This window comes from Penicillium digitatum, chromosome 1 (assembly GCF_016767815.1).
Source record: "Penicillium digitatum chromosome 1, complete sequence".
NCBI classification, from domain to species: Eukaryota; Fungi; Ascomycota; class Eurotiomycetes; order Eurotiales; family Aspergillaceae; genus Penicillium; species Penicillium digitatum.
The window spans coordinates 7,733,104-7,755,834 of NC_089384.1; the positions used below are offsets into that span (position 1 = coordinate 7,733,104).

Genomic DNA, 22,731 nt, shown 5'->3' on the forward strand with positions numbered 1-22,731 from the left:
AAACTACGCTAAAACCCGCAAACCCACAGACCCGAAAAAACCTAAGCCGTAACTAGGTTAAGTTTTGGGTTATATTAGGTAACCTATATAGGTTTACGGGTTACCTATCGGGTTACTAAATAGTGTAAATATAGTAAGAGTCTAAGCGGTATAAATTATCTATGTTTAATTTTATTTATTATATTTACTTTTTTATACAGTATACTTTAAAATAACTTTAAGTGTTTTAATATAAATAAAATAATTTTATATATATAACTCTAGTAGTACTTGTCACGGTGCGAACCGTGATGCTTAGTTAGAGGAAGATCACGGCACGTGATCTCCGACCTGTTTATCTGAACTTCAGTTCTAGATCCTGTTTGTCACGGTGTGAACCGTAATGCTTAGTAAAAGGAAGATCACGGCACGTGATCTCCGACCTGTTTATCTGAACTTCAGTTCTAGATCCTGTTGTAGCTCTTCGAGCTACGTCTTGTATAATAGCCTGCCCCTGCCTGTACCTGCCTGTCAATGTGAATCTGATCTGTTACGACCTGTCCCTGCCAGTCATCTCCTATCATACCGTCCTGCCAGCCCGCACCCTGACACTACGTAGCTCCTACCCCTAGGAGTTGACTGTCTGAAAATGTCTGAACCGCCCCGAAAGCCCCCGAACTGAACTCTGGTAGACCCGGTCCTGAGCAGACCGCTACCACTGAAGAACCGCCTGCTACCACCGAAGAACCGCCTGCTACCACTGAAGATCCGCCTGCTACCACCGAAGAACCGCCTGCTACCGCTGAAGATCCGCCTGCTACCACTGAAGATCCGCCTGCTACCACCGAAGAACCGCCTGCTACCGCTGAAGAACCGCCTGCTACCGCTGAAGAACCGCCTGCTACCACCGAAGAACCGCCTGCTACCTGTAAAGTCCCGTCCGAGGAACCTGCCTGCACGACCAACTGGTCTCGAGAAACGAGACATTGCAGCCGTATCGCTAGCTGCGTGTGCTGCGTATGCAAGAAAGAAATACAGCATGTTCGCAATTACAACCGCGGACATCGAGACTGCACTGAACCCCAAGACCGACACTGAACCTGACCCCGTGTCTGCACTGCCTGAAGAGTTTAGAGACTTCGCCGAAGTGTTCTCACCCAAGGAAGCCGAGCGCTTGCCACCCCACCGATCATACGACCACAAGATGGTCTTACAAGCAAACCCTTACCTTTTGGGCCCCTCTATCCCATGTCCCGAAATGAGCTCGAGGTCCTGAAAGACTGGATCGAAGATAACCTGAGGAAAGGGTTCATTCGGCCCAGCTCCTCGCCCGCTGCCTCGCCTGTTCTGTTCGTGAAAAACCCGGCGGAGGTCTCCGCTTCTGCGTGGATTACCGTGCACTGAACGCAATCACTGTTAAGGACCGTTACCCGTTGCCGCTGACCAAGGAAACCCTGAATAACCTGAAAGGGATGAAGTTCTTTACGAAGATTGATATCATCTCCGCCTTCAACAATCTGCGAATTGCGAAGGGACAAGAATACCTGACTGCCTTCCGTACGAGATTAGGACTGTTCGAATCATTGGTGATGCCATTTGGTTTAACTGGAGCCCCCGCATCCTTCCAACGATTTATCAACGACACGTTACGAGAGTACCTGGACTGTTTCTGTACTGCTTACCTGGACGATATCCTGATTTACAGCCGCACGCGTGCGGAACACATAGAACATGTACGAAAAGTCCTCCAGCGCCTCCGAGAGGCAGGCCTGTTCGCAAAACTATCGAAATGCGAATTCTGTGTGTCCGAGACGAAGTTCCTTGGTATTATCATCGGTGAAGATGGTATCCGTATGGACCCCGACAAGATCGAAACGATCGTGAACTGGAAAACACCGACCTGTCTGACTGATGTGCAAGCCTTTATTGGTTTCGGCAACTTCTACCGCCGCTTTATCAGAGACTTCTCGAAAGTCATCGCCCCGCTCGTGAGACTCACGAAGAAAGACGTCCGTTTCGAATGGACACCTGTCTGCCAGCTGAGCTTCGAAGCCTTGAAGAAGGCGTTTACATCTGCCCCGGTTCTGAAAGCGTTTGACTGGTCCAAGGAGATAGTCCTGGAAACAGACGCGTCTGATTTTGTCTCTGCCGGTGTACTGTCTCAGTACGATGACGCTGGAATACTGCACCCTATCGCATTTTTCTCGAAAAAAACACTCCGCCGCCGAGTGTAACTATGAGATATACGATAAAGAACTGCTAGCCATAATCCGCTGCTTCGAAGAGTGGCGTCCCGAACTGGAGGGCACACCCTCGCCCGTGAAGGTCATAACTGACCACCGCAATCTGGAATATTTCACGACAACGAAACTCCTGAACCGCCGCCAAGCCCGATGGTCTGAATTCCTGTCCCGGTTTAACTTCAAGATCACGTACCGTCCCGGAAAACAAGGTGCAAAGCCCGACGCCCTGACCAGGAGGTCAGAGGATATCCCTAAAGAGGGGATGAGCGCTTAGCGCATCAGAGCCAGACTGTTCTGAAGAAAGAAAACCTACAGATAAACGTCACAACACGACAGAGAAACGGAGTCACTACAACCACTCCACCTGAACTGCCAGACCTGCCAGAAGAACCGCCTATTATCACCGTTCCGCCCGACATTGCCGATCCGCCCATCACCGCTGCTCCTGAAACAAGAGTCCGATTCATCGAGAACAACCTGCCCGAACCACCATCTACGATCAAGGATTTACTGCTGGAAGCCTACAACCAAGATAAAGTAGTACAATCTATACTGGAAGCGTTAGACAAGAACGCTAGCCGTCACCCTGAGATTACACTTGCCGACTGCGAACGAAGAGGCAACTACCTCTACTACCGGAACCGCTTGTACGTCCCTGACAACGATGAACTGAAAGCTGAAATACTGCGCCTGTGTCATGACAAGCCCACCGTGGGACACCCTGGCCGGTCGAAGACCTATGAACTGCTGTCCCGAGAATACTACTGGCCTAGAGTATACCAGTACGTGAGCGACTGGACCAAGAACTGCCATACCTGCCGCCGTATCACCCCCGCCCGAGAAGTCCGTCAAGGGATCCTGAGACAACTGCCCGTACCTGAGAGAGCCTGGCAAGATATCAGCATGGACTTCATCACGCACCTGCCTCTGAGCTACGGTTACGACGACGCATCCTAGTCGTGGTAGACCGTCTGACCAAGATGAAGCACTTCATACACTGCAAGGGAACCTGCAACGCTGAAGAAGTCGCCCCCTGTACACCCGTCATGTCTGGAAACTGCACGGCCTGCCGAATACCGTTGTATCTGACCGAGGACCCCAGTTCGTGGCCCAATTCTGGAAACACCTGACAAAGCGCCTGCGAATCACCAACCTGCTGTCAACCGCTTATCACCCGGAAACTGATGGCCAGACTGAACGCGCGAACGCCGTACTGGAACAATACCTCCGAGCGTATGTGTCCTACTTACAGGATGACTGGTCTGAATGGCTCCCGCTGGCCGAATTCACTGCAAACTCTCATTACTCCGAGAGCACCCGAGTTTCTCCGTTCTACGCGAACTATGGGTTCCACCCCCGCATCGGGTTCGAACCATCCCAGCCTGCCAGTCACCCTGCGACCCGAGACGCGGAAAAGTTTGCTACACGAATGCAAGAACTGACTGAGTACGTCCGCGCCGAGATACTGTCCGCACAAGCCCGATACGAAGAACAAACGAACCGTCACCGCGCCCCTGCCCGCCGATACCGTCCTGGACAACTGGTCTGGCTGAACGCCAGGAATATCCGAACCCTCCGCCCGCAGAAGAAACTGGACTGGAAAAACCTAGGCCCCTTTAAGGTCCTAGAAGCTATAAGCGCACACGCTTACAAGCTCGAACTGCCTGCTATCGAAGGACTGGAAGAAAGGGAAGTTGAAGACATCTTAGATTCCCGCTGGGAACGACGAGGCCGAGGAGGCCCGCGTCTGAAGTACACCGTCAAATGGATTGGTTACGACGAACCCACTGAAGAGCCTGTTGAATACCTGGACCACGCCCGCGAAATCATACGGAACTTCCACCGAAGATACCCGCACAAGCCTCGCCTCGACGGAGCTCGGCTCTAAGGGAGGGGGTACTGTCACGGTGTGAACCGTAATGCTTAGTAAAAGGAAGATCACGGCACGTGATCTCCGACCTGTTTATCTGAACTTCAGTTCTAGATCCTGTTGTAGCTCTTCGAGCTACGTCTTGTATATTAGCCTGCCCCTGCCTGTACCTGCCTGTCAATGTGAATCTGATCTGTTACGACCTGTCCCTGCCAGTCATCTCCTATCATACCGTCCTGCCAGCCCGCACCCTGACACTGTTGTAGCTCTTCGAGCTACATCTTGTATAATAGCCTGCCCCTGCCTGTACCTGTCAATGGGAATCTGATCTGTTATGACCTGTTCCTACCAGTCATCTCCTATCATACCGTCCTGCCAGCCCGCACCCTGACAATTTTTAGTATTTTTTATAGGCGTTGTGTGTTGAGAAAAATACAAAAATTTTTGGTGCGTTCTTTAAAATTGACATTAGGCAAGAGTTTCCATTACGGTGTGGTAACCCTACACCCGAAGGGGGTGGGGTTACTTGGCGAGGACCGGGTACTAAGTTTAACCACCCACCATACTAGACTGCGATAACGCCCATTAAAGTAGAGACACTTTTAGCGTCGCCAAGATATATGTGGGCACTCTTGGCAAAGTGGATACTGCCAAGAATTGATTATATATATAAAAAATAGCCTAATAGGGTAATTTTTGCAATGTTTTTGCATAAAAGTGGGTGATGGGCGTCAAATTTCAAAAAGCCCACGGGCCGTGGACACTTCCTAGTGCCCATGGACGGGCGATGTCGCAGTTTAATCAGGTCGGTAATAGAAGGTAAACTAGTAATATAACAACGAATTCACTTTGCTCGGCGAGATATAATCTGCTTCGGAGGTTGAGGCCGACGTAGGCTAAAATTGTATGGTGGAGAGCTTTGTAGACGAAATTGCTATTAGTTGATAGTATCTCGTTCTCAAGGGGTTCCTCGGGGAGCGAGGCGGTCAAACCAGTTTGACTGACCGCCTCCGGATCCCGACCGTCTTGGCCCACATTTGACCCACATAAGAGCCTCACCCACTACTTTTGGCTTCGATCCACCTTCGAATCGACTCTCTCCCACACCCACACCCACAGCACCCATCCAACGCAGCTCGAATGACATCCACGTTGCCCTGGTTTCGCAAGGGCACCGACCGTGGAACTATTATCACCCTTGATAAACCCCTCTCTTCCCGGTGGAAAATTCTTGAGAAGCTTAATGAGTATGACGATCAGGTATGACCCCTCTCGTCCCATTACACGATCCTCGAGAATCTGAACGACCCTAATTTCTAGGCCACCGTGGAGCAAAATAAGGCATATGGCTTCCGTTCTTTCGCCTCGGCTAAATTCCTATGTTGTGATCCTCAACGATATCCAACGAAAGCCTTTATGAGAGTCTACATTCAAGTTCCCCATCGAACAACTGAAATGGATAATGCGGACGCCAGAGGCGAACAAGCCGCGTCATGGATCCCGCAAGAATTAGCTTCCCTGCTGGATCTAACTGAAAAAGGATCAAGTGTCACACCAAAGCTCCTCGGACATAAGACTGGCACTCAAGATCGCTCAGCGCTAGTTCCGGGTGGGTTCATCATATGGCTTGTTTGGGAAATTCTTCCGGGGCTACGTCTTAGCGACAGTGATGGTGCTGGTCCATTTTGGGGTCTTGAAAGCTATGAAAGAGAGCAAGTCCGCGTATCCTTTCTTAACGCTCTTGTGTAAGTTCGATAACACTTCTCTCTCTATCACTGAATCTGATTTTTAATTTAGCAAGCTGAAGGGGCATGGGTGGTACGCGAGCGGGGGTAGGGCAAGAAGTTTAGTTTGGCACCGGGAGACTCAAACACTGTATGTGAACCATGTTATCTTAGCTTACTTACTGATTCAATATAGCTACTTCATCGGTCGATTAAGCAAGACTATGGTAGGTGAACCCAGACGTTCGGCTGAGCCTGCCCAACGGATCGCGACTTTTGAGCTTGCTTTACCAGACGCTCCAGTCAGATGGAAAGACTGGGATAAGGATACCTCACGCTGGAAATGGTAGCCAAGGAAGAGGTATGATGTTCCGTTCAGTCTCACGTTGATCTTTGCTTGGCTATGCTAGAAAACAATACAATCATGTAATTGATAGACGCGGCGAACTATATCGTCCCCTTTTAGGCGTTACGCGTCCAAAACTGGTTCCGTATGCCTGTGCCTGTGTTAAAAGCTGAGTCTGCGAGGGCTAGCAATCCAATATGATAAAGACTCTGACAAAATGACACCGTTCTACCCGATTTGGTTCCTCTGTCGCGATGGTAAATTACTGGAGAATACTCCAGTCCCCATACTCGACCAGCATCTGCCTTTCGTAGGAAGATTGTTTGCTCGTACGTGGTTAAGAATCCATACTTCAGGCGTGTCTCAAGCATGTATCGCGCAATTTGGCCTATAGGTATATGTTAGTAAGAGTCTTTTCCTACTATTAGCTTATAATGCTGACCTAGTGCGTGCCTCAACGTTTGTTCCGTGTCACCATTCTCAAATTCATCAACTAGGTTGTCGAGACAGTGTTCTGCTATCCAGGGGACCTTGGCTTCTCCTAGGACCTTAGCAACATTGGATGAGGTCATAAGCACAAAATCAGGGGCTTTAAGGTATCCTTGATAAGGCGGCTGAGCACCCTTTAGAGGCCCTAGCTTAAGATCCTGATTTTGAGCCCTAAAGACAGCCCCTAGAACTGTTCCCGATCGTCCTTCAAGTCGTCCTTGTATACCGCGCTCGTCAGACACAAAAACTTGCTCTTCATGGACTGAACCGGTGAGATGCAATTTTCTATGGTATCGCCATAGAAAATTGCGTATTCTAGTAAAATATATCATAAACTCTAGTTTCCTAGGTTATATTGATAGCGCGGTGATTGGTGAAATACGTTACGGAATTACAATTACTGTATCAAGATCGCACGTGACCAGGTGGGGAATTCTCACACTTCCCTGACCGCTTAGCAACCGTCATCCCCGCACCTAGGCACTCCCGAGGTCTACTGCAAAATGAGTGGTTTACGCAATACTATGAAGAGTGGCTGGCACCCTGAAGGCAAGGAAGGTGGAAAAGAGAGCTGGCGTGGTGATTTTAAAGGCATCAACCAAGTGGTAAGCCCCTGGGACTTGCAAATTTGCATATCCAACGGCCCTTGATGCTAACTTGTGCTCGCTGCTAGGCTGGGTGGATGGGAAAGGGTAAGGAAGGTGAATCCTCGGGCACAGGCTCAAAACAGACATCCGAACCCAAAGGGGGTATCAGAAGTTCTGTAGTAAGCTCCCCCCCTCACCCCTCTCAGACTCGCACCTCGGTTGATGCTGACTTGTGCTTGTTTAAAGTCTGAGTGGATGAAAAAGGGCAAGGAAGACGACTCCAACCGCTCTGACCATGTCTCACGGCCATTGTCATCTCTCAAGGACCCATCTTCCTTTGGACCCCCTCCCAAACATATCAATTACCATGGAGCAGCTGCGGTGCCAAATCAAACAACACCCGACCGACGGGGCCTAGGAGCTTCGCTATCCCAGGATCAGATTAACGCCCAGAAAATTCATCGACAGCAAGCAACCGAAGCAGAGGAGAAACAGCTTCCAATGCCCGCCCCGCCTCAGGTACCGTATCGCGTCGACACAAGCGGCTTATCTACAGACAATATCCCTCCTCCACCAGTGCGGCGACTGGACTCGGCAAGTTCCGCCTCAACAAGCTCGATCTCAAAGGAAAAGCCGCCAAAACCCCCGCCACGACTTCCCGCCCGTAATGGATCCCCCAGCTCCGACCCGCCCCCCGTTTATTCTTCCGCACCGGTACTCTCCCACGATTATATCAATCAAGATGCTATATCGCGCCTAGCAAACGCGGGCGTCTCGGTTCCTGGATTGGGGATTGGTCGGGGGAGATCTTCGTCACCTGCACATACACCTGTGAATGAGTTACAGTCACGCTTCTCCCAAATTGCTACCTCGAGATCTCCGTCGACATCCACCCCGCCTGCTCAGGCACCGATGAACATTGAATCGCAGTTTGCGAGCAGCATTTCTTCTATCCACAACTTCAACGAGCGCCATGCCGACTCCATCGAATCGGGAAAACAGAAATATGGTGACATTCGCGAGCGCCATGCATCTACCATCGACTCAGGGAAACAGAAGTTTGGCGATTTCCGTGAGCGCCACGCGGACTCGATCGATTCAGGCAAACAGAAGTTGAGTGACTATGCATTGCAGCTCACTAGTTCCTCTCCAGCAGCGCCTAGCCCACCGGCCCGGCCCGCGTCGAACACTACTTCCAGTGTGAACTCAGAACCGGCGGAGCCCGCGCGGGGCACATCCTCTGTGCAAGGTTTCCGCGAGCGCCATGCGGACAAGATCGACATGGGTAAAGAGAAATGGAGTGGAGTCACATCGCGCTTCAACACATTTGTGGAGGACCGCAAATTCTCCGCCGAAGCCAACAAACGGATTCCACGCCCACTCCCACCTTCTCGTCCCTTCTCCGTGGCCCAGTCGAACTCTGCAGCGGTTTCACCCGTGGAGTCCGATCTCCAGACTCAAGCCCAGCACAAGAAGGCCTCTCCGGCACCTCCGCCCAAGCGGGCCGAATTTCGTGCCTCCCCTGTTGACGCTTTATCACCATCAGCTCCGGGGCCTCCTCCCATTCCCCATAGCACCAAGCCCCGCTAAGGACTGTACTCAAGACCTGTACTTTAAACTGTGTATATTTGTACTTTGTGTATTCCCGGTGTTTCCTGGCCTCGATGAGTGTTTCTCTTTTCAATCTTAAACTAGGAGGGCTTTACGTTGTACATCAGACAAAGTCAATTCAATACGGGTGAGTCTCATGGTTACGTATTTCAACATAGAGAAAGACCGAGACTGCATGTGATCCAGTTTACTATGTGATTGAAAATCCCCGTTGGGACGGGTGGTACAAATGCCCCAACAAGCAGCTGATCCCGAATGATAGTCTGAGGTCACCACATTTGAAGGTTCCGAGCTTCCAAGCTTTCAGTTTGCAGGGAACCGAGGTCGGATCTATGTGATGACTCAGCAATATTTTCGAGCGGGGCATAGCACAAGTCCAGAGATTTTATACATCAGAGTACTCCGTACTTGTACGGACTTTCTGGTTTTGGTTTTTTTTTTTAAAAAAAAAAATGGAGACCCTAATTATTAGCAGTGCAATTCCCCCATCACCAATGCCGCAGTGGAAGATCAATACTATAATATGAAACTGAGAAACGGAGTCCAATACATCCTGTACATCGAACTGTACACAGCGTCAACAGTTTACCTTTTAAGGGAAGTGGCGATACCAACCTCGGCACGTTTGATGGCCAAGTCTTGAAATTCCCAACAAACTAAACGCGGGATCGAGATCGTCGGCCATTACCCTTGTTGAGAAATTTAAACCGCAGTTCATCGGGGACCCACTGGGCTTCAACACTTCAACGATTTCCTTTTTTTTTTTTTCGCTCTTTTTCATATCACACAATCTTTTCTCGTATATTTTATTCTATCACTCTTGAGTTGACGCGTTGGATTGAACGCTTCTGCGTGGCGATCACCATGCACGATTTCAACGTGCCCACCAAATTTGGCCAGGCGATTGTTCGCATTGCCTTACCTCCTGCATCGCTTCTTGCCTTCCCTTCTAACGAGCTTCCGGTGACAATTCCCGCGCCTCATGTCGATTCCCCAACATGGAAGCAGCCCTTCAACATCCCGAATGATCTTTACAACCAGGTGCTCGACGTCCGGCTACCAATCACAATCGCCAGTGTCTATGCGTTCACTGTGGTCCTGATCAATCGCATCAACAAGAGTCGTGGGTATAAGCCATATGCCTTGAGCAACACCCGCTTGTTCAAGCTTTTTGTCGTTCTCCACAATGTCTTCCTAGCTGTGTACTCCGCATGGACCTTCGTGGGCATGTTCCAGGCATTCAGAAGCTCTTTCCCGGATAGCGACGGCCCTCACGGACTGGTTGAATTTGTGGACTCGCTGTGCAAGATCAATGGACCCCGCGGTTACGGTAATGCCGCCATCTATAGCCCTGTCACTGACAAGTGGTCGATTCCCAACCCCACTTTCCACCTCACCAACGGCATGCCAGATCCCACGGATGCCGGCCGTCTGTGGAACCAGGGCTTGGCTTACTTCGGCTGGTTCTTCTACCTGTCCAAGTTCTACGAAGTTGTCGATACCGCGATCATTCTAGCCAAGGGCAAGAAGAGCTCTACCCTACAGACCTACCACCATGCAGGAGCCATGATGTGTATGTGGGCTGGTATCCGCTACATGGCAGCTCCGATTTGGATCTTTTGCCTGGTTAACTCAGCCATTCACGCGATGATGGTAAGCCGAACAATTGCATTGCTTTTGATATGTTAAACAAAGCTTCTTAACTTTTCTCTTCGCTTTAGTACACCTACTACACCATCACGGCTCTCCGCATTCGCGTCCCTAATGCCATCAAGCGCAGCTTGACCACCATGCAAATCACCCAGTTCGTCTTTGGAACCAATCTGGCCGCCGCCCACCTATTCGTCCACTACACTATCCCCTACCCATCCGGTAGCGCTGCCCTGCAGCAGCTGACGAACGCCGCTTCCGCTGCCGCCTCTGCTACCGCCGAGGTTGGTTCGATCTCCTGGTTGAAGAAGTTGGCATTCCGGGCTGCGGGCGCAGAAGGACTTGCCGAGAATGTGGGCACTTCTTTCCACGCTGCCCCTGTCCAGCAATCCGGCTACTCCCAGCAGATGGTGACCTGTGCAGACACCGCCGGACAGGCTTTTGCTATCTGGTTGAACGTCTGCTACCTTCTTCCCCTCACCTACCTCTTTGCGCGCTTCTTCGTCCGTTCCTACCTGAACCGCAAGGACCCCGGTGTGAAGCAGCTTAAGCACATGGAGGCCGCCGAGAAGGCCAGTATGGATGCTCTGAAGAGTCTGAGCCGCGAGATTCATAAGGCTGCCATTGAAGGCGAGAACAGCGACGTTACCACCGATGATGAGGTTCTCAAGGCTCAGGTCCTGAAGGTCGTCGAGAAGGTCATCCCTGACTCGCCGGTCCGTACCCGCTCGGCTGCTGCTTCCCAGACAAAGACTGCCTCGGCATCAGTCAGTCGGTCGGAGTCCGAAGAAGGCTTTGCAAAAGTTCCCGCCAAGAGGGGCGCTAAGAAGCAAAAGGTCGAAAAGCAATCTTCCTCCAGCCCGAGCACAAAGGGTGAGAACCCATTCGGGGTATTGGATAACAATGCTTGAATGGCACCTTTAAATTTTAGCATATTCCTATACCGCATAAAAATTGTAGTTGGGGGAAAAAAAAAATTTTATTTTGTCGGCTGTGGTCTACGAAGCTTTGCTTTGTATTCACGTGCAGCTATCTTCCCCGCAAGCCTAGGGCCGGGGTATGCTCGGGGAAACGCCATCTCCCCGGATTATTTTTCCCCGGGGACTCGACAATTCGAGTTTCGTAGAGGGGACTGGAGAAATAACGGTGGTTTTGATTTTACAGCGTCTTTGTCTTTTGTGTGATATGAGCATATGAAATTTTTTTGGTACATTTTTAATCACTGCTGTTTTATTGTTTGATCAAACGACGGCATTTTTAAAAGTGCAGATGTGATTACGCCAGTGTATGCATGATTTTCCGGAGCAATCCCGTTGGAGGAAAAACCACCGGCCAAGCACCGAAGATTCCACAATTCTAGCGCGAAAGGGAAAATAAACATCCGCCTTGCTTGGATCTTGACAAACGCCCCATTTACTCGAAATCCCAGCGGCTGGTTGAGACTATAAATTCATCATGGCCACCCCGGTAATGCCCTAATGCCAGTCGTCAAACAGCGGTCCACGACCCGATATGACGCGCATCTTCAATTTCCTGCTAGTTCTCCTAGCTTGTCTAGGAGCCTCAACCATAGCAGATGACCAGGCCGTCACGCAATGGCCACTGCATGATAACGGCCTAAACAACGTCGTGCAATGGGACCACTACAGCTTCCAAGTAAACGGTCAACGCATCTTCATCTTCTCCGGTGAATTCCACTACTGGCGCATTCCCGTCCCAGCTCTATGGCGTGATATCCTCGAGAAAATTAAAGCCGCTGGTTTCACAGCCTTCGCCTTCTACTCCAGCTGGGCGTACCACGCACCGAACAACGCAACGGTGGACTTCACAACCGGCCCCCGCGATATCACCCCCATTTTCGAGCTCGCCAAGGAATTGGGGTTGTACATTATTGTTCGGCCTGGACCGTACGTCAACGCGGAATCTAATGCTGGTGGCTTCCCGTTGTGGTTGACTACGGGTGAGTACGGCACCCTTCGCAATAATGATACCCGCTACACAAATGCCTGGACCCCGTACTTTACCGAAGTGACGGAGATCACCAGTCGCCACCAGGTGACTAATGGACACAACTCCATTGTTTATCAGATTGAAAATGAGTACGGCAATCAATGGCTGGGCGATCCTTCCCTGCGTGTGCCGAATGAGACTGCCATTGCCTACATGGAGCTGCTTAAGGCCAATGCTCGTAAGAATGGTATCACGCTGCCGCTGACTGTGAATGATCCCAATATGGCCACGCACTCGTGGGGGGATGACTGGTCTGATGCTGGTGGTAATGTTGATGTCCCTGGTCTGGACTCGTATCCTTCGGTATGTGCCTTTCCATTTCTCCGACAAGAGGGAAGATGAGACAAGAAGAGGAAGAATAACAAAAACTAATTACCTTGTGTTTATCAGTGTTGGACCTGCGATATCAGCCAGTGCACCTCCACCAATGGTGCATACGTACCCTTCCAGGTCCTTGAATACCACGATTACTTCCAAGAATCTCAGCCTAGTATGCCTAGTTTCATGCCCGAGTTTCAAGGTGGCTCATACAATCCCTGGGGCGGACCAGAGGGTGGCTGCCCTGGCGATATCGGCGATGACTTTGCAAACTTGTTCTACCGCTGGAACATCGGGCAGCGTGTGACAGCAATGTCCTTGTACATGATGTTCGGTGGTCAAAACCACGGCGCCCTTGCTGCGCCAGTGACGGCTACCAGTTACGATTACTCGGCGCCGATCTCAGAGGACCGATCTATCTGGTCGAAATACCATGAGACTAAATTGCTGGCATTGTTCACTCGCTCTGCGAAGGATCTGACCCTGACGGAGTGGATTGGTAATGGAACGCAGTACACTGATAACTCCGCTGTGAGGGCTTATGAACTCCGGAATCCGGAGACAAATGCTGCGTTCTATGCCACCTTCCACTCGAACACTTCCATCGCGACGAACGAGCCGTTCCACTTGAAAATCAATACTTCGGTGGGTGCTCTGACTGTCCCTAAATATGCTAGCACTATTCGCTTGAATGGGCATCAATCGAAGATCATCGTCACGGACTTCACATTCGGTTCGAAGACTCTGCTGTACTCCACAGCCGAAGTGCTGACGTATGCTGTCTTCGATAAGCGGCCTACCCTGGTTCTCTGGGTCCCAACTGGCGAGTCTGGTGAGTTCTCTCTCAAGGGCGCCAAGAAGGGTTCTATCAAGAAATGTCAGGGATGTTCGCGGGTGAAGTTCATCAAGGAACATGGCGGTCTGACGACATCGTTCACGCAATCTACGGGCACAACTGTTCTGGAATTCGATGATGATGTTAGAGTGGTCGTGCTTGATAGAACATCGGCCTATGACTTCTGGGCTCCTGCACTCACAAATGATCCATTTGTGCCGGAGACAGAAAGTGGTGCGTTCTCTTAATTGTTTCTCATATGCTCAAAATTCTAATTGCCGCTGCAGTTCTCGTCCAGGGTCCGTATCTCGTCCGCGGCGCTAAGTTGACCGGATCCGAGCTAGCGATAACAGGCGACGTCGTCAACGCAACAACCCTGGATGTCTTTGCACCAAAGGGTGTAAACTCTGTGACTTGGAATGGAAAGAAGGTTCTTACCAACTCGACCGAGTATGGCAGTCTCAAGGGCTCGCTCGATGCCCCGAAATCTATCAAGCTGCCAGCTTTCACTTCATGGAAATCGAAAGACAGTCTGCCAGAGCGGTTCACAGATTATGATGATTCTGGTGTGGCGTGGGTTGGTAAGTTGCCTACTGGATGAGAATCAATCGACAAACCTTAGCTGATCTTCGCAGATGCCAACCATATGACAACGCTAAACCCTCGCACCCCGACAAGCCTACCTGTTCTCTATGCCGACCAATACGGATTCCACAACGGCGTCCGTCTGTGGCGCGGATACTTCAACGGAACAGCGACGGGAGCCTTCATCAACGTCCAAGGAGGATCTGCATTGTAAGTTCTACGACCACCACCACATTGAAACAAAATTAAATTAACCTGCTACTTACAGCGGTTGGTCCGCCTGGCTAAACGGCAAATTCCTCACCTCCTACCTCGGCGATGCAACCACATCCCAAGCAAATCTGACCCTGTCATTCACAAACGCAACCGTGCACACCAGCACACCAAACGTCCTTCTAATCGTCCACGACGACACAGGCCATGATCAAACCACCGGCGCTCTCAACCCGCGCGGTATCATGGACGCAAAACTTCTCGGCTCAGACTCGGGCTTCACGCACTGGCGTCTAGCCGGAACCGCAGGCGGAGAATTAGACTTGGACCCGGTGCGCGGTGTCTACAACGAGGACGGACTATTTGCCGAGCGTGTTGGATGGCATCTACCCGGCTTTGACGACTCAGCCTGGGGGCTGGAGAAATCCCAAACTAAGGACTTGACAACATCTGTCCTCAGCTTCAAGGGTGCGACGGTTCGCTTCTTCCGTACCACCATTCCCCTTGATATCCCTGCGAACACTGATGTCTCTATTTCGTTTGTTCTATCTACGCCGGCTGGTGCGACAACGAAGTATCGGGCTCAGTTGTTTGTCAATGGGTACCAGTATGGAAGGTACCATCCCTACATTGGAAATCAGGTTGTTTATCCTGTTCCTGTGGGAATTTTGGATTACACCGGAGAGAATACGATCGGTGTGGCTGTTTGGGCGCAAAGTGACGAAGGGGCTAGCATTGGAATTGACTGGCGGATTAATTATCTTGCCGGCAGTTCTTTGGATGTGGCTTCGTTTGATACCAAGTATTTGAGGCCTGGATGGACTGAGGAGAGGAAGAAATATGCTTGAGTTCAGTAGCTTTACAAAGGGTGGCTGGAGTGAAATTATTCAGATTGACGCATTTAGCATCTAGCATTCCAGCTTGTTACATAGTGTATATCATAAATATCATGAATGTCTTGTTAATTCTGTGATTTTCCCAACGTCAATTTACAAGAATAGTATTCAGATGGCAAGAATAGCCATCAAAAACGTATATCGAGTGTGATCGTGAGCCAAAACCCTCACTCCCACGACACAAAACCGACCGGGGCAAAATCAAACGGATCGACTCTTAAACCAAAAAGCGGAAACCACGACGACTTCCTTCGCCAGGAACAGCGCCCTCGACCTCCTCACCACGGTCGAGCTTCTTATTGAGATGTACGAGCATAAATCGGAGCATCGTTGCAGAGATGATGGCGATGAAAGCCGTTGCGCAGTTGACAGACATGGCAGGAACTAGAAGAGTATTAGCTGGGATCCCCAGAAAGACAACAATTAGTCGAGACACACATACTAAATCTTGGAGCCTGAGAATCAGGATACAAGTAGCTGGCATAGATACTGCTGGCGTTGCTAACGCAATTAATAGCAGCCAGAGCAGCCGCACGCTTCGCAGCTGGACGAGGAAGGGTATTTGAAATCCAGCCGAGGGCGACAACGTAGCTGGAGTAGAAAGATGGCACCATGAGCATCATCGCTACATACCGTGGTGCAGTAGCTTTGGTAGTAGCCGCAATGATGAATGCCACGATGGAAATATAGAGCGGTGCGGTGACATGGAAGTACCGCTCTCCGGTACGGTCTGCATGCCATGCGTTTCCAAAGGCACAGATAACAGCCAGGCAATACGGCGGGGCTGTCAGGAGTAGAGTCTCGATGTCACCGTATTGGAGTGTTTTGACGACCGTCGGGAAGAAGTTGGTGACGGAGGTGGAGGAAACAATACAAAAGATCATGAGCATCAAAACCCAGGTCTTGATATCGGTAAAGGCAAGCTTGGCTCCGTATAGTAAGGTCTGCTGCTCGCTGTCCATCCAATCATCTTCGCCGATGTCTTCTTCCAGACGCCATACGGCCAGTTGCTTCTCCTCTTCTGAGAGCCAGCTGGTTGTGCGAGGGAAGTTGGGGAGGACGAAAATTGCGATAAAGGCAATTACAATAGTTGCGGCACCTTCGATGATGAATAACCACCGCCAGGCACGCATTCCTAGTACGTTGTCCATATTGCTAGTGATTCCCGCTGCAATCAGACCCGAGAAAGCACCCGAGAGCAAGGATCCAGAATACAACGCTGCGGTGCGGAAGCCTAGTTCCTTGCGGGTGTACCAAACACTCAGGAAGTACAAGCAGCCTGGGAAGTAGGCGGCCTCGACGAAACCTAGGAAGAAGCGGATAACCACTAGACCGGCGTAGCTTTGAGCAGCGGCTGTAGCTGTGGAAATGGTACCCCAGAGAATCATAGCAATAGGCAGGTAGAGAGCAGGCTTGCCGAATTTATTGAGCATCAGGTTGGATGGGATCTGCATCAACAGGTAACCAACAAACAGTATGCTGACGCAGGTCGCGAACTGGTCGCCCACAAGACCTAGGTCTTTTTCGAGGCCTGCTAGTCGACTTGAAGCGAGATTCCCCCGATCGAGGTAGTTAAAGATGTACATGATAATTATCATGGGTAGTAAGCGCATGTCAACCTTACGGACAAGGGCCTTCTCAGCTTGTGTGCGTTCATCGGGGCTCAGGTTGGCAACGTAGGCCGGGGCCTCTTTCCGAGGATTGGGCCTGTCGGCATTAGCAACAATTTCGACAGTGTCGAAGCGAGATTTGTCTATATCTTCTACTTCGAAGTCCGGGTCTCCGAGAGACATCGGTGTTTGTTTTTATGGTGTGAGAAAAGATAATTCAGTAGGAAGATGAACGAAGGGCCCCAATAAGTGACAAGACAACACCAGCTTGTTTAATATGTTAGTCTAAGCCGAGATTAATAAGAAGATACCAGCGAAAGCAAGGGATGTAAGAAGGGAGAAGAAGAAAGGGGAAAAAGCGCAAACGTGGGAAGCAAGACTCGCGGCAAGTCGGGGCGAGTGAAGAATTGCAAGTTTGGAATCTTCTGCTTTCTGCAGGGGCGAAATATCTGGCGTTAATATCGATTTTCCAGAGAGTGTGACACAAGTCGTATCGAAAACCTGCCTGGCTATCAATGTCTTACCTGTCAAGCCTATGTTGAAGGATGGGACAACAAGTATCTTCCCCCACAGAGAAATTGAACTTATCTAGGAAATCTCAGATCTAGGAGTCATCCTGATCACATCATTACCGAATTTTGGCGGGGAGAGCTGACAAGGGGTGTGGCTAGGCGTAGAAAAAAAATCTCCCCTCGTGGAGTATGCTGCTCGTGTTTAAGCGTATTTATGGACTAAAGGTTGTACGGCGTGGAGTGAGTCTCAGTCCAATGTGAGTGTTTTCTTGCCCGGCATTTCAAAGTGAGGGATACACAAAAGGATAGATGCAGCCCATCATTGAGGTTGGACGTGTCTCGGGTTCTCCTAGTCAAGTTAGGGCTAAAAAAAACAAGATGGTATCCACTTGTATTCCATAGCCTTTGTGGGCAACATGTTCCAATGATCGATATCAAGGCTTTCTCATCAGCATTCATTTCTGAAAACACATCTAGAGGACTGTAGAAGTCAGTCCCCCATCTAAGTCTATTTTAGATGAACAATATCTTAAAGCAATCTGTTCAATAGGTGGGGGCCCCAAAATCAACCCTAGTTCAGTCCTGCATTCGACCCCACGCATTCTAATTGAAGTGTGCTATTTCCAGTGTAATACCAAGGGTTTAAACCCCCAAGATTCGTCTTAATATTCTCGGTTTCCCGGTCCGTTTATTGCTTTCGGCGGGGGGGAGGGGGGGGGTTCCTCTTCGGACCGAACAGTCACCCGGCCTGTAGAAATGATGTAGAATATCGAACAGACAACAACTATGAAAAAATGTAAAACTTTTGATAGGCCGGCGACTTAACTTCGATATCCCTCTACCTACAAATCGAGGTCTAGACCAAGAATGCCTCGATTTTGAAGACTTTTCGGCCTTCACAAAATCAGACCCATCAGGCGGTGCACCAAACCGTCAGTTGCGATGCCAAAAGAATACCAAATATTGTGTCAATGTTGCCCTTGCTACCAGAACTACAGTTAAGAAGCTATAACAGAAAAATACTGGGTGAGACATGCAGACAGAAACGGCCTGGTTAACACAAAGTTCCAATTCTAACGATTCCTTTTAATGAATAACTGAGGCGGCCTAGGGATAGGGCTTCTTCATAGGAATATCCATTTTTCAATTCTAAACAAGATACTAGTTCTACTTAGTTCACTGGCTATCTCTTAGTTTCCAACTCAAGTTAGTCGAATTGCCAATCCGCAAATATCTTTTTTCTTTTCGATCCAGTATCTATCTAATTTATCTCGATCCTTCGCCACCAAGTGATTCTTTTCCCACCTCCAACATCACTCTTACATCTCCTCTCATCTGCTTTATTACTCACGGCACGGTAGGTGTGAAGAGGGAATTAATGTCGGTTCTGGCACAATCACTGAGCAACTGTTTGATGCTCTTGGTATTCCCTATCTGCCCACGATTGATTCTGTGTTCCTCCCTAGGACTCGCCGTTACTTTCTGATTTGCTACTAAAGATTTTCATTAGCTCTCTATGAGCTTTGGATAATGCTTGGGTTACGAGAATCTCAAAATTAGGTTGTAACAGCCCTAGAGAATGTAATATCCCAAGAGGCCTGACAACCTAAGAGGTACAAAACTCGAATGTTGAAGAATTTAGTTCCACCATAGTCGGTCGCTCATGCGACCTTGTTAGGTCCATTTAAATCTCTTTCTAGATGAATGTGAAGGCGATTAAGAAAGTGCACTGTGTGCAAGATCTTTTTTTTTTAAAAAAAATACATAAACTTTGACTATACTAACTATCAGCAGGGTTTACTGGTAGAAACTACCTCATATAGCTCATCTGCTAACCTGACAATATCGAAAAAAATTCTGAAACTTATGAGGCTCATGTAATGAAGAATTAAGTCACTGTATGGGTTCCCACTAACAACGACCGATGCTGAATGTTTCACTCGTCTGTATGGCAAGTCACCAACGTTCAGATACATTTTTAGTAGACTCTTCGATATTCCCCTCATATTTTGACGCTATACTAGTTGTTGCTTCGCCTAGGTTACCTCCTGGCAACAACTTTGGGAACAGCAAAATCACGCGAGATCTGATCAAGAAAATAAACACCTCCAACACATTGATGGCCTGCAAACCCCTTAATTGCGACAAACCAATACGAAGGATGTGGATCTGCCCCTACTTTCTAAAATACCAAGAACAACCTTACATTACAACATAGTGGAAGCATGGTCATGAGGAACGAGAAAAATTGGATCTGTGCAGACGAGAACCGCCCATCAAACATAATTACCCAAAACAGCAGCCAAAGAGATACCAAAAATGAGCGGGCAAGACAGAATGCAACAAGGCTTAGACATTGGATTCAGAAGAGCTTAGTGAGTGATAAGTATGAAATGGGCCTAGTGATGACCATGAGGAATGATGTGCTAGAAGGACAGGAGAATAACGGGAGAAAAAGGAAATAAAACGAAAGAACAAAACAGTCCAGTAACCCACGCTCCCAGTAATACTCAATGACAATGACTCAGATGCACACGATGCAGGAAAAAAAAAAGAGAATAGAATTTAGAAAAGAAAATGACGGCAGAGAGCAAGTGAGGAAATTTGCGCCACCACACCAATTAGATGGTAGGAGGAACATTCATTAGATCGACGCCCAACATAAGATCCTCGAAGGGACGAGAGGAAGGTCTTAGGTGTTAGGATGGACTGGCGCTAGCAGCGCCTATCTAGAGACCGAGATTTTTTGAGAAGAGCTGCACCATTTTTAGATTGGCGAAATATCCACCGGAAGCACAGTTGCAGTGGTCAAGTCACTCTGAACGGAGCGTACACCAATTCATGGAATCAATGTAGATCCGGACAGTACGCACAGCTTCTGTTCATACGATGAAGAAATCACCCAACACCCTATTCAGCCGGAATTGATGCATGTCTAGACAAGAGCGCAGGCTCAATGGACAGAATCCTGGTCAGAGACGGCCATTTCTAGGCCACGGAGCGATGCAAGAGACTTCTGCCCAAAACTTTAAATGAAGTGTGTGTAGATCTTGGAATTTTCATGGACTTCCATCTCCTGAACTATTGTTAGTAATGGCGCAATTCAGGTATGAAAACAATGCAAGCAACTTGCCATCTTAAAGTTGTTTATCTCTTCCCGAATCTGCTGGGCAAGCAGCGGGGTGAGACGGTTGCAAGTCGCAACCTCTCCACGTCGATCGTACTCGCCACTAGGCCATGTTTCATGGAATTGGATTCGAGGACTGAAGACGATGTTTCTACCACCAACAGCTGAAGGGGTAATGGGTGCACTTTTCGTTTCAGAAGACGAGAAGCGCCCTGCGTTTGTGAGAAAGTAATCCTCGCCAGCAATCTTCACTGGATCGTTTTGTTGGGCTGGGGAACGAGACGACTCGTCGGGTGTCGGAGGAGCACTGGAGTGTGGCGAGTCACCACCGGCCAGTCCCTGTGTAGGCGAGGAAACGCCTGATTCCAAGTGGGTTTCTAATTAGGTCAGTCAGAATGCCAAAATGTCAAGTGTGCTTGTGTAGAACTACGCACTCTTCAAGATACCCTTCCGGACGGCCGCGAGGATCTCCGCCCGTTCTCGTTCTCCTCCCATGAGGGTCTTACGCGCCTGAGAGTTCTCCGCTGCAGCTCTCTCGCGAATGGAAGCGGATCGTCTCATCTCCGATGCATTGCTCTCAACTTTGGGAAAGACGGTAGCCCCACGTGGCAAATCTGCAGGGTCGGGGTTGACAGCAACATTCTTTCGTTCCGCCTCCACGTTCACCACGGTGATTTGTGGGGGCGATACTTCGTGGCCCGTTCCCTCTATAGAATTGATGCTGGCCACCGATTTGGGACGGAACATTCCAACCAAGGAACGAGTGGAGCGTTTCATACCTTTGCCCATCTTGCGAAGCATCATCGACGCCGATGAAGCGGTCGATGATACTGACAGGTTATCGGTGGACCCGGAGAAGAAGTGACCTTGATGAGAGTATATGCTTTCACCTAGTCCGCTTAGTTCCTGCTGTTCGGCAATGGCCGCCTGTTCTGGGCCCAGTTGTTCCCTCAGTGCATCCCGACGCGCCTGTTCCACGGCAAATGCTTCCCGCTTGGTGGCGTTGCTTTGTGCAGACGTCTTCAGGAGCTCGGAGGCACTGCCGAATGAGAAAGCTCGTCTAAGGCGAGATTTCCCGGGGCGCTTTGTGTCATGTTTCAAATCGTTCAGACGCTTTGCAGCGGGGGAATCCAATGTAGGCGGTGTTGGTTTCTTCTGGGTTTCCGCTGGAGGGTTGGGCTTGGGGGCTTCTGGTCCTGTCGATACTGGATGCGATAATGGCGATGGCTTGCTCGTACGTTTTTCGTCTGCCTTGCCGGTCTTGCTAGTGACGGAGTTGGAGTCCGATGGCGTCCCTTCTCGTGCCTGTGAGATAGACACCGTTAGCTCCGCGTTGTTTTTAATTTTCCATGAGTCCTTGTAAATGATCCTACCGAGGAAGCCGACGAAAGAGTCGAGTGAACGCTACCCACGCTGTCCCGCTGAGAGTGAGCGGAAGCAGGTCGCTGATTCGCATCAAATGTGATGAAATCGTAGGATCCCGATGGAGATTGAGCGGAAGATGAAGTCGGGAAATCTAGCGATACGTTTGGGCACGCTGTAGCATCCATGTTGCCCAAGCTTCGTCTTCGATATCGTTCAGGCTGGGCCCTATCGACATGAGATGAATCATCCACACTTGCAACCCGATTATGCGCGTTCTGGTGAGCTGGTCGAGGTCCCCCAAAATCATCGACAATCACGGTCGGAATTGAAGAGGGAGTCACGGGGGATGGTGGTGCGGCTTCTGCTCGTTGTGGGGTACGACGATACCGATTCGGGGAGGGTTTCGGGGAGGAAATATTCATGATGGGTGGGGAGGGGACGTTGGCCGTAGACAGGGGACGGATCGGTTGGTCACTCCTGGGTTGTCGTGAGGGAAGTGCGCTGTCGTCCTTGGAAACATTTGAACGGGATGAAGGGTTAGAGGAATTGAATACAGAACCAGCTGCAGGATGAGAGGGCCGGGGGCTGGCACCGGTGTATGTCGGATTTACCGGCACTTGAGGTGTGGTAGGTGCGGAAAAGGTGCGATGTTCTGGGCGGAGATGTGGTGTCCAAGACTGCCGATTTTGGACGGGGGATTGGCCCATGTTCGGATTGTAGGCAAAAGGAGCCACTACCGGGTGGCTCGCTCGATAACTCCC

The 22,731-nt window shown here is 49.8% G+C and overlaps 8 protein-coding genes across 8 annotated transcripts; 5 read left to right on the forward strand and 3 right to left on the reverse strand.

Annotated features, from left to right (window-relative positions):
• Window positions 1–382: 382 nt before the first annotated feature.
• On the forward strand, window positions 383–1,077 carry Pdw03_5007 (family 43 glycosylhydrolase; the record flags this gene model as incomplete). Its single annotated transcript, XM_066100912.1, has 2 exons — window positions 383–594; window positions 672–1,077. 2 exons carry the CDS (start codon window positions 383–385, stop codon window positions 1,075–1,077), a joined length of 618 nt encoding a protein of 205 aa, XP_065956312.1.
• A 4,155-nt stretch (window positions 1,078–5,232) lies between these two features.
• Pdw03_5008 (Glycosyl hydrolase 71 family protein) lies at window positions 5,233–6,166 on the forward strand (the record flags this gene model as incomplete). The annotated part of the gene is made up of 4 exons (XM_066100913.1): window positions 5,233–5,352; window positions 5,413–5,837; window positions 5,890–5,967; window positions 6,013–6,166. 4 exons carry the CDS (start codon window positions 5,233–5,235, stop codon window positions 6,164–6,166), a joined length of 777 nt encoding a protein of 258 aa, XP_065956313.1.
• A 112-nt stretch (window positions 6,167–6,278) lies between these two features.
• Pdw03_5009 (phosphoglycerate mutase family protein) lies at window positions 6,279–6,734 on the reverse strand (the record flags this gene model as incomplete). Its single annotated transcript, XM_066100914.1, has 3 exons — window positions 6,279–6,371; window positions 6,429–6,550; window positions 6,605–6,734. 3 exons carry the CDS (start codon window positions 6,732–6,734, stop codon window positions 6,279–6,281), a joined length of 345 nt encoding a protein of 114 aa, XP_065956314.1.
• Window positions 6,735–7,154: 420 nt separating this feature from the next.
• Pdw03_5010 (glyceraldehyde 3-phosphate dehydrogenase) lies at window positions 7,155–8,828 on the forward strand (the record flags this gene model as incomplete). The annotated part of the gene is made up of 3 exons (XM_014683230.1): window positions 7,155–7,256; window positions 7,325–7,417; window positions 7,485–8,828. 3 exons carry the CDS (start codon window positions 7,155–7,157, stop codon window positions 8,826–8,828), a joined length of 1,539 nt encoding a protein of 512 aa, XP_014538716.1.
• Window positions 8,829–9,713: 885 nt separating this feature from the next.
• Pdw03_5011 (Fatty acid elongase (Gig30), putative) lies at window positions 9,714–11,410 on the forward strand (the record flags this gene model as incomplete). The annotated part of the gene is made up of 2 exons (XM_014683229.1): window positions 9,714–10,502; window positions 10,571–11,410. The coding sequence occupies 2 exons, from the start codon at window positions 9,714–9,716 to the stop codon at window positions 11,408–11,410; spliced, it is 1,629 nt and encodes a 542-aa protein (XP_014538715.1).
• Window positions 11,411–12,011: 601 nt separating this feature from the next.
• Window positions 12,012–15,308, forward strand: Pdw03_5012 (Glycoside hydrolase, family 35; the record flags this gene model as incomplete). The annotated part of the gene is made up of 5 exons (XM_014683228.1): window positions 12,012–12,812; window positions 12,900–13,896; window positions 13,950–14,243; window positions 14,298–14,457; window positions 14,516–15,308. 5 exons carry the CDS (start codon window positions 12,012–12,014, stop codon window positions 15,306–15,308), a joined length of 3,045 nt encoding a protein of 1,014 aa, XP_014538714.1.
• A 265-nt stretch (window positions 15,309–15,573) lies between these two features.
• Window positions 15,574–17,149, reverse strand: Pdw03_5013 (MFS transporter, putative; the record flags this gene model as incomplete). The annotated part of the gene is made up of 2 exons (XM_014683227.1): window positions 15,574–15,740; window positions 15,799–17,149. 2 exons carry the CDS (start codon window positions 17,147–17,149, stop codon window positions 15,574–15,576), a joined length of 1,518 nt encoding a protein of 505 aa, XP_014538713.1.
• Window positions 17,150–20,506: 3,357 nt separating this feature from the next.
• On the reverse strand, window positions 20,507–22,677 carry Pdw03_5014 (Protein BNI4; the record flags this gene model as incomplete). Its single annotated transcript, XM_066100915.1, has 4 exons — window positions 20,507–20,554; window positions 20,612–20,982; window positions 21,040–21,910; window positions 21,979–22,677. The coding sequence occupies 4 exons, from the start codon at window positions 22,675–22,677 to the stop codon at window positions 20,507–20,509; spliced, it is 1,989 nt and encodes a 662-aa protein (XP_065956315.1).
• Between the last annotated feature and the right edge of the window lie 54 nt (window positions 22,678–22,731).